Source organism: Myodes glareolus, chromosome 22 (genome assembly GCF_982192425.1).
Source record: "Myodes glareolus chromosome 22, mMyoGla1.1, whole genome shotgun sequence".
NCBI classification, from domain to species: domain Eukaryota; kingdom Metazoa; phylum Chordata; class Mammalia; order Rodentia; family Cricetidae; genus Myodes; species Myodes glareolus.
The window spans coordinates 11690274-11700990 of record NC_142047.1 but is presented as its reverse complement, the minus strand read 5'-3'; the positions used below and the strand labels follow the sequence as shown (position 1 = coordinate 11700990).

Here is a 10717-nt window from a genome sequence, read left to right as displayed (position 1 = left end):
GAGTTGCTACAAGTACGGTTGCTCTGTCAGGAAGCCTGGGTTAACACTTCCCAGGTGATCTCCATAATGGCAAAGAAAGAATCAGAACAATATTAGCATATTGTAATCTTTTTAGGATGGCGACATCCTGTCTGGAAGTCATGTGACCACCTTCCCTGTGGCCAGGTATGAGCTGGCCTGTAAGTCTGGCTGCCATACAATGTAGGGCCTGTATAATATTGCCCCACAGGTCAGGATAAAAATCAAGTCAGCGTTTAATAAAGTAAATAATAAACAGAGGAATTTATTTATTGAATAATGAAATAATAAACAGAGGAATGTCTATGTCAGGCCTTGAACTGTTCTTTCAACTCAGAGTGGAACATAGTTCTCATGTGCCAAGTAAAGCGAAAAAAAAGGTAGCAGTGGGAAAGGCTTCCACCCAAGCTAAGGATGCCATTCTGTTGCCATCCCACAGAGGCAGCTTACAACAGGTTACCCCGCTGGTCTTCATAGGTTCAAGTGACCCGTGATGTTCAGCAGACTTATCTGAGGAGACAAAAATGAAGTTGAAACCTTTCGCTAGAATGCTGTGGACAAAATCACAGTTATCGCAGAAATCGATCCCTGCATTTTCTGCATATTTTCTTTTCTTCATGCCTCCCATCTTTTGTGTGTGTGTTCATATGTGTCTTCTGGAGCACTGCCTGTGTCCACTCCCATGTGAGTAGGAGGGTCTCAAGTGTCATACTTACCTTGCTTCCTGAGACACTCTCCTTGAACCTGTGACTTGTCAGTAACTCTAGATCACCTGTACAAGGATGAAAAGGGGACTTCTCCCTTCCACCTCCATAGAAGTAGGATGATGCTCTCCCACTGGCCTTTAAGGCTTTTATTAAAAAAAATAAAACTGAGCCCACGCCCCCACGTTTGAAGAGCGAGCACTTGGTGGAGTGAGTTATTCCTGTCACTAGGAGGGCAATTTGATAGAGACTACGTTCTCATCTCATGATATCTCTCAGGAGCCTAATGTTGTCAACGGAACAAATGAATAATTGACCCTGTGTGGTGGTCAATCCCCTATTGGAGCTCTGTATGGAAAGCAAGAAAAGCTTGTGGTTGGATGTGTTCACAAGTGCCTGCAAGCTAAGGAAGACAAAAGGCTATTATCCATTTCCTGCCATGGTGAGCAGCCTGGGGATCAGGAAGTTTGGCTAAAAAGCAAAAATAACAACAACAACAAAAAAAAGGTTTCTTGACTTGTGTGAAAATGAGCAGTGTGGATTTGCTGTCTGAATGGGGCAGAGAAGCCACCACATGCTTTCCTGAGGTAAGACCGAAGGGCAGATGAGGCTGGTGCCTTCAAGTCTTTGAAAGGAAGTGCCCTGGCTTTATTGGATGGTGTCCCTAATGGATTCTGTAACCTTGTCTGTCAAGGACAGATTTCTTTCACATTGTCCCTGGCTAGACAGTCGTTGCTTGGGGAGAGCTGACCAGACATGTGTGTCCCATTCTAACCTTCCATGGTGCTCAGCCTGAATTCTCTGGCCACCTGCCCACCTGCCTCCCATTCAGCTTCACCATGATAGGTGACAGATCATGATGTCAGAGTCACACAGAGTTTCTTATTCCCCCCTGCTTTCCAAAGGCTCATGAGAAAACTGTGAAGATCATCCTTTGCTTGATTAGATGGCTTTCCCAACACAAGGAGCTGATTGACAGGGCACTCCCTAAACTCCATGGTGCCCTGTGCTGGTCCAGGACTTATGTTCACATTGACTACTATGTCTGATAGTCAGGGGAAGGAAGACACTAACGCTGAATGCCCCACCTTTTTCAGCAAGTTGGCAGAGAGGCTGTGGCATGGGTTGGTTGACGGGCTGCCACTGTGGTCAGACTTCCGTTGTCATATAAGGCAGATCACTGATGGTTTTGTATGTTGTGTCTCCCAATGAGGATTGAGGGGTGTGCCTGTTGTTCTTTTTCTGAGACTATCTAGCCCATTCTGACCGTGTGAGGTGGTTCCAAAATCCAACTGGGTGCAAAGAGCCAAACAAGGCTCCTCTAGGTGAGGGGCTCCACTAAAGAATCTTCGTTGCAGATAAAACTAGAGTGCAAGGGTCTCTTCTGTCTTCCAGACATCTGTATGGAAGTGCAGGTTTGCAACTTTCAAGAGAGACAGTGGTGTCTTCTGCTCTCTGAGAGAGCAAGGAGAGCTGAAAAGTGGGGACAGCGACAGTCAGAACTCAGGGCGATGCCACCCAAGAGTGTTTCCTCTCCCCATCCTGGTTAATATGTGGCTTAGGTTGAATGAGAATGGCCCCCGTGGATGAACATGTTTGGATATGGAACAGGAGGTATGGCCTGGAAGGAGGAAGTGTCAGTAGGGGTCACAGAGCTTTAGGGATTCTACAGCCAAACCCATTCATTCTCTCCTCTCTCTCTCTCTCTCTCTCTCTTTCTCTGTCTGTGTGTGTGTGTCGCTTGAGAATCAGTGTCAGCTATCACCTCCAGCTCCAATGCCATGACTGTCTTCCTATTGCTAAATTCCCATCAGGATGGTCATGTCCTGTCCCCCTCTGCAACTGTGGACCCCTAAATAACATGATTTCTCACTTAAGTGGCCTTGGCCACAGTGCTTTGACAGCAGAATGGGCAAATTCAGTAAGTGAATGCTAGAATAGGTATCTGTCTGCACCAAGGTCCTATCTCAAAGGGCCTAGGGTATCTGGCAAATGATTCATGACACAGGGAGACAAGTATCAAGCCCTCCTCAGGATGACCTGCTGACCCACTGCCCCATCAACACTAGAGTTCGGCACTGTAGGCTGCCACAGAGACTGTGTGTGCAAGCTGTGCTATGCGGTGGCTGAGGACGTAGATTGCTGTTTGCTAAGCTGATGCAACACCCATATTCAGAAAAACCAATGCCAGCACTCTCAGCAGACATAAAGCCCGATTCATTGGTGGATTCCGTTAAGATCAGGCTTCAGAAACTCATCTTCCACACAGAGACATTCAGAGAACTCAAACTAATTCATCACTTCAGCGCTTCTCAATCTGTGGGTCTCAACCTCCTTAGGGATTGAATGAGCCTTTCACGGGCTCACCTAAGATCAGAAACAGGAGCAAAGGTAACTGTTTTTTGGGGGGTCTCCACAACATAAGGAACTGTATTAAAAGGTTGCAGCATTAGGAATATTGAGAACTACTGATCCAAATAATCACCTCAGACAAGAACCCTGGATTCCCTGTCAGCTGGGAAGCTCTCACTGACACAGAGCTGTTCACAACCTGCATGGTGACCATGAGGATTCTGCAGACACCTCACTCAGCAAGAATGTACACAATAACACTGGCTGATAGCTTGTAGCTCCATGACAGTGACTGTTTTCCCCAATCTAGACCCTGGATGTCATCACTGGACACAAAGCCGGCCAAGGACACAGGCCTTGTCCAGCAGTGATGTTCCACAGTCCTCTCAAGTCCTAGTTACCTTTTCACAGTACCCAAAAAAGTCCTGTAATTTTAGTCAATCAGAGGGAAAGAATCATTCACTGGGATAAAAATACTACCACAGTTTCTAAACTTCTGGAACATGGGAAGGGCAGCATGGACCCTGGTGGCAGGAGGCTGTGAAGAAAAGGACGTAGACGCTACCAGATCAGCCTGTGGTTGGATAGAGCAGGAAGAGGAGGCTCCTGGGAAGGGGTTGGCCTGAACCTAGGGAGACATGGTCTTCTGCTCCCGGGAACCCATGCCCTGCACCCCATATATCTCTTCTCCAGGGAGTTTCTCCTGATCAGGCCGCCCACGGTCCCTGTTCCTGCCCTACCTGCTCATCTCTTTTTTCTCTGCTGCCTGACTGGAACTGGAATTTCCTATGGGCAGACCCCTCCCCTTCCCCAGCATCATGCCCTGTCCCCCTCACTGTCTTACTGATTTTCTTCTCTCTTGCCTTGTCCCACAGACCCCTCTCCTCCTCTCTGCCCTGTACATGGAGTTCTTTACAGCTGTTTATCAATAAGGATCTTCAAAAATTATGGGATGATTTGATGAAGACCCCATATCGTGTGGAACATGAAGTTGCATAACGTGGATTGCAGAAGTCGGACGGCTGGCTTTTTAAAACAGGGTGGCCGTGTGTCTGACTTCTGTGTCCAGCCATAGTGCTGGGACAAGTATGAGCTTACCTTGCGGGAGCTAACAGCTCCCACTGCAGGGAGAGGAGGGATAGAGAGCTAGCCTTGTGTCACAAGGCGTGATGACTTCAGGTATATGGCTCTCAAATGTTCTGTTCCGGCCTGGCCCCCTCTTGTGGCTGGTAGGCCACACCAGGCCGAACAGCAGCCATGGTTTACGAACCATGGCCCCAGGCCTGTTCTTCAGACCTTGAAAGGAGACACAAGCAAAGGACTCTGTTAGTGACTCTGACACAGGCAGGACTCACCACTGGGCTAGCCTGTTGTCCCACAGCTCTCTACATGATTCCTCTTGCCTAACCTGATCTCCCTTCCCAAAGCCCAAACCCCTCTCCTTCCCTCCGCTGCCCCTGGTTGCATCCTCTGCTTCTCTGCTTCAGGCTCAACTTCCCCCAAATCCATATAAAGGGGTAGAGTGGGAAAGCTCCTTCTAGGGTCACAGATATTAGGGTTCATGTCCTATAACTGGTGCAGCATATCCTTGGCAAAAGCCAAGATCAAATACACAAGAAATCACTGGGCTTGTCTACCCGGTCTCACTGGGACTCCATTTCCCACCTCTCCCTGTCCCTCACCTGGGGGTTGGGGCTCCTTCCGTTGGGGTGAGGAGGCAACAGAAGAAACAGCAGCACAGACGACGGATTTGCCTCCTCACCCCTTTAAGGCGCCATCTCTTCTTCTTCTTGTCAGGGTTCTGGTTTTCAGCATGCAAGTTGTCTTCACGGTCCACATTTGGGCTAGGCGGGCTGCCCACGGATTCTTCATATTCCTCCCTCTGGCTCAGGAGAGGGTGCAGGGACTCCTCACTCTCCCAGGGGGGGCCAGGGATAATGATGACTTTGGGATATAGACAAGGGGGCACAGGACCACCAAATGTTACATCATTCTCTGTGCCCTGGCTTGGGCCATCACCTATGGTGCCCTCATTCTCCCTGCTGAGGCCAGTGCCCCTGGTGACGTCGGGGTCTTCACTATGGCTCAGGGGATCACGATTGGTTATATCCGTTTCTATGTCTTTGCTTGGGCCATGGCCAGTGGTGTTCTCAATATCCCTGCTGGGACCAGTGCCCTCAGGCACCTCAGGGTCTTCCCTGTGGCTCAGGGGATCACAATAGGTTACATTAATATCTATGTCCCGGCTTGGGCCATGGCCAGTGGTGTTCTCAATATCCCTGCTGGGGCCAGTGCCCTCAGTCACCTCAGGGTCTTCCCTGTGGCTCAGGGGATCACAATATGTTATATCCGTTTCTATATCTTTGCTTGGGCCATGGCCTAGGGTGTTCTCAGTATCCCTGCCGGGACCAGTGCCCCTGGTGATGTCAGGGTCTTCCCTGTGGCTCAGGGGATCACAATAGGTTACATTAATATCTATGTCCCGGCTTGGGCCATGGCCAGTGGTGTTCTCAATATCCCTGCCGGGGCCAGTGCCCTCGGTCACCTCAGGGACTTCACTCTGGCTCAAGGGATCACAATCTGTTACATCAATTTTTATGCCTTCTCTTGGGTCATCACCTATGGTACCCTCATTCTCCCTGCTGAGGCCAGTGCCCTTCATGACCTCAGGGTCTTCAGTGTGACTTGGGGGATCACGATGGATGTTGATGCTGCCCTTCTCCTGCACCTCATCCTCTCCGCTGTCATCCTCCATGTCTAAATCCTCCATGCAGGAGAAGTAGTCCTCCTCTGACTCACTGTCAAGATCAGTTTCATTCGAATTAGTACTCTCCATCTCCTCAGAATAAATCTGTGAGGCCAACAAAACCGGCCAGCTCTTATGCCACAGTATTCCACTTTCCTCCTCCATGACCCCCACCCTTAAGGTGGGGGATGGGACCACCACAAGATCCTAGAAGGAAAAAGACAAAAGCGGTCTAGTAGAGAAGTTATTGCTCCAAATGTCTAAATCATGAAAGTCATCAATAAATTAGCTACCTCAACCCTCCTAATGACACATCTTAGGGTCAGAGGTTAAAAAGAGAATAAATGTCAACCCAAACCCCAAAGCAATTATGAGAAAGCATAAGAAAGAGCAGAGACGAAATAAGTGGTCTCTTAGAGTTTGAATCAGAGACCAAAGAAACAAGGATCTGGTGATTTGAAAGGATGAAGTCTGACAAACCCTTGACCTACATCACCCAGAGAGAAGATTCAAACTCTTGAAATGTGAGACAAGACATAAAGTATGAAGGAAGGACAAGTAGGACCTAGGGAGCCCTGCGTGTGTGTGATGTGAACTGACTCTAGAGAGTTGATACTCCTGTAAGCAAGAGATTTCTTGAATCATATAAGAGACACTAACATTGATAAGATGTTATTAAACCTACATAGCACTTGTTGCCTTCCAGCTAATCCACCCTGGGCATGAGGATCAATTCCAGATGTTATAAAACAATGTGATCAATTTAGGGATGACATGGAAAGAGAAACAGAACTTCTGTTAGCAAGGACATCCCAGGACCAACAGAGTGCATGATGGGTCTTTCCTGACAATGGAGACCAGTGCTCCCCGGGAAGCATCAAAAAGAGAAGAAGAAAGGTCATTGCAAATATAGTCTTGAAAGCCAGAATAACCCTGAGGCTGAACCCATAACAACAACAACCACAACACACACACACACACACACACACACACAAACACACACACACAGAGGATTAAGTGTACTCCAGTGTCCTTGACCAATATCCACTTGTACATCTGTTATCAGATTCCTTGCTTCTTCACACAAATTCAAACAATCCATGACAGCTAGGATGTTTCCTATTCACAGAGAGTTTAACAGGGAATCCTAGGACAATTCTATGGGGAAACTAACAAGTATGTAAGGAGATCAAGTGAAGAGGTCCATCAAGTATTGTCATTCTCTGAAGAAGAAATAGACATGAGGTTCGTACTGCAAAACCCTCCTCCCAGTTCCAGAGAAATGGTGAATAGAGCTGTGGATAAGTAGCTCAAACCTTAGTTGAAATGGGGGACTTTGGGGCACACACCAGGGGCAGCTGTAATGTCACAGAGCAGATGAAAAGGATCCCAGGTCATTGTATACATCTATAGAAGTATTCCTTATTTCATACAGATAAGGTTTAAAATAAGAAAAAATGAAACCAAAGTAAAATGTGGCAAAAAATATTTAATGGAACAATTAAGCAAAATGAACACATAAGCAGAAATCTGTGCCTCAACAAAAAGCACTGCGTGTATGTATCAAAAATAACAACTGAACACAGAATCCAGCCAACAAAGAGGAAATCTCCCAATGTCAAGGTTCAAGAGATTAGGAGATTCCAGTTTATGAGGTCAAGTATAGAAGTCTGGCTGCTCTCTATCCAACAAGAGTTTCTCTGCAGCATCAAGACAAACCGCAGTCTGCTGCAGGGCTTTATAAGAAGAGATTTTGATAACTTCTCACAAAGGCCTTTTGTGATGTCACAGTAAGGAATGGACTAGTAACAGCAAAAAGACCAAAAGATGATTCTCTACCCTGCTCCAGGGACTACATAACTTTTGTCAAGGCTGTGAGCAAATCCCCAACAAAATACAGCTTAAATGACAAAGGGAAACCCTCTCTCAGGTTCTCAGGGGCCAGGGAGGGATGGCAGATGAGGAGCTGGGGACTTGGGAAGATAGATCTAAAGAAGTTGGGTACATGACTTTGGCTGGTCCCTGGTGCATCCAGTCACTCAATTGCTCCTGATGCCCTGGGCTTTTATGACTTCCCCAAACTGCATCAAACTGCACCTCCTGCTAGATCCCAGGCATTCAGACACATGAGAAGGTGTGAGTACCTCCCTATCAAACCTGAGCAGGACACTTTGACTTTAAGAACATAGTAATCAGGTATCACAGTAACAAGGTAACAAGTGATATAGTAACAAGGTGGACAGACTCAGCAACTCTGTGCTGACCTTTGCTAGGGACATGGATATGGACTAGTTAGAGAATGAACCTATTGTTTTCCCCAATGCCCTTTGCACTAGGATGTTAAAGTTCTCTAAGTATTCTGATGACTACAGACATCGTCTCCACACTTCGCACCTTCAGTTCCTTTATCTAAAACTCATATAGACGGTCATCTAAAGGATGCTAGCCCTCCCCGACACTGGGATGCTGTGATGAAATGGACTGTACCTCATGGTACACATGACATGTTTTTGGTTTTTTTTTGCCGGGTGTTGGGGTGCAACATAGCAAGTGTGGAAGATAGCTACCAGGGTAGATGAGCATTTAAGTGCTCCAAAGGATCTGTGAGATAAAAGATGGCACAGGTAGATGTGATAAACCTTCACACGGGGATGAAAGAGATGGCTTTAAAGCATGTCCATACTAATAAACTTTGAAAACCAGAAGTATTAAATTTAAAGAATGTCAAGGAATCATGCTAAAGAATAGATATACAGGACTAGTAAAGAGAAACTGAATGAAAAGCACAAATTAAGTCAAGAACCACCTCAGCGACAGAAATCAAAACCAGAAAACTGGGAAGCAAACTCACTGTTTGGATGTCAAAGCAAATGAACAGCGTCGGTTTTCGTAGATCAGTAATAGCAAGGTTTATGTGAATCAATGTATTAGTTCAACAACTCTTCAGCTAACCAAGCTACAGTTTCTCTGCAGAGCAAGAAGCCCCAGCCCCAGCCAGAGCCTCATGTGGGCAGAGTCTACAACTCATAATGACTTCAGTGAGGTCATGCTGGAAATGAACCAATCACAGCTATTTACAACCAAAAAAAAAAAAAAAAAAAAAAGAAAGAAAACCCACTTCACCTTCTGTCTCCCAGGACTGCATGGTTGTCTCACTGCCATGACCAATTCCCTGAGAAGCACAACATTTGCTCCATAGGTTGTGCTATGGCTCAGACTCTCAGAGGACAGGGAATCCATGTCTGGGGACTTGGGAAGATGGGTCTGAAGCCGCTGCTTACATGGCTTTGTTATGTCCTGTTGCCTCTAATGACTCAATTCCCCTTGCTGGGTTCCACCACCATAGGGTATTACAATGCTCGGAACAGCACCCCGTTAGAGATCAGAAATCCAGAGAATTGAGGAGGTGTGAAACCTCTCCCACACAAACCTTGAGGACATTTGGACTTTAATAACAGCAGCAGTAACAACAAGAGTGGACTCAGGGGCAGGAAACCCTGACTGCCCTTAGGGACGAAGAGGGAGGAGGAGAGAGAGTGGGGGGAGTGGGAGGGTGTTGGGAGGAGGGGCGGAAATGGAAACTTTTATAATTTAATAAAATTACTTTCAAAAAAAAAAGAGTGGACTCAGGTGGCTTTGGGCTAACCTGTGTTAGAGACAGGCTATGGACTAGATAGTGAACACACAGGCTTCTTCAAGGTCCTTTTCCCTCAGACCCTCAAATTCTCTGATGACTCCAACTACTGCAGCCCTCTTCCTCTCCACCCTCAGGACACTCAGTTCCTTTCCCTTAAACTCGCAGTTGTGGGCACTGAAAGGATGATGGCCTGTCTGAGCCACTGCGAGGCCACCAGGAAACTGTCGTCCCTCAAACTATCCAGAGCGTGTTCTGTTTGATGAGTGGCATGGTGGGCAGGAGAAGAGTCTTAACGTGGTAAGAGGATTTATAACCACAGGGAAATGGCGGGGAAAGTAACAAGGCAGGTGGGTATGCTCCGAGTGCACGACCAAATCCCTTATCTTTTACAGCTATCTTAACAAAAGTTAGGTAGAGAAATAAACCAATGTATGAAATGTCAAAGATGAATGTATAGAGAATAACAGAAAATGGTTGATGAGGAAATAAACTGAAGCAGGCATGAACTAAATCTAAACAAAGTCAGTCAAAATTCAGGCACAAACCCGCCCCCCACTGGGAGGCACACTCACGATGTTCAGGTCAGTGGTGATCACAGATGTTCACTTCCAAAGACGCACAATAAAAATCAAAATCTATAAAATCTATAAAAAAAATCTAGAGTAAAGTTCTCTGCAGCCAACCAACGGTTTCACTGCAGCCTAAGAACAAGGTCTAGGCCCAGGCGGTGCCTAATATAGGTGGGCCTCTCTCATTCATCACAATGGTTCCTTGTGAGGTCACGGAGTCATGCACCAATCACAGTTGACCAGAAGCCAGCATAGCTTTGGAGTTCTTTGCTCATGGCTCCTCCCACATCGATGCCAAGACTCAGTGTAAGGCTCAGGCTTGCAGAGGATCAGAACAGCAGGGTGGTGGGCTCAGCTGGTGGCACTGGCAACAGGGCCTCAGGCGACTGCTTTCACTGCATAGACATCTCCTCACCCTCGAGCCTATTGAAATATCCTTGCCATCTAGGCCACTCCTGAAATTCTTTTCAGCGTCAAAACCACAAATCCTGGTTCATCCTGAGTCAAGATCCCTAAAAGCTTAAACTGCTGAGGGTGACAGTTCGAAGTTAGTTTCCTGTCACGTCAATGACTGACATTTCAGGGGCAGAGAGCTGACTGTGTTGCCTGGTGGCCTAGGTTTACCTTCTGCATTATTCCTATATAGAATGAGAAATATATAATAAGCAGATCAGGTGACTGCTTGGTACTT

General features: G+C 46.8%; 1 protein-coding gene across 1 annotated transcript; it reads right to left on the bottom strand.

The window, feature by feature from the left end:
- Nucleotides 1-263: 263 nt before the first annotated feature.
- LOC148118416 (uncharacterized) lies at nucleotides 264-10158 on the bottom strand. The gene is made up of 5 exons (XM_087900371.1): nucleotides 10030-10158; nucleotides 4757-6027; nucleotides 4173-4370; nucleotides 1811-2195; nucleotides 264-528 (listed from the first exon to the last, which is right to left on the bottom strand). Exons 2-3 carry the CDS (start codon nucleotides 5983-5985, stop codon nucleotides 4337-4339), a joined length of 1263 nt encoding a protein of 420 aa, XP_087756497.1. The 5' UTR covers nucleotides 5986-6027; nucleotides 10030-10158; the 3' UTR covers nucleotides 264-528; nucleotides 1811-2195; nucleotides 4173-4336.
- Between the last annotated feature and the right edge of the window lie 559 nt (nucleotides 10159-10717).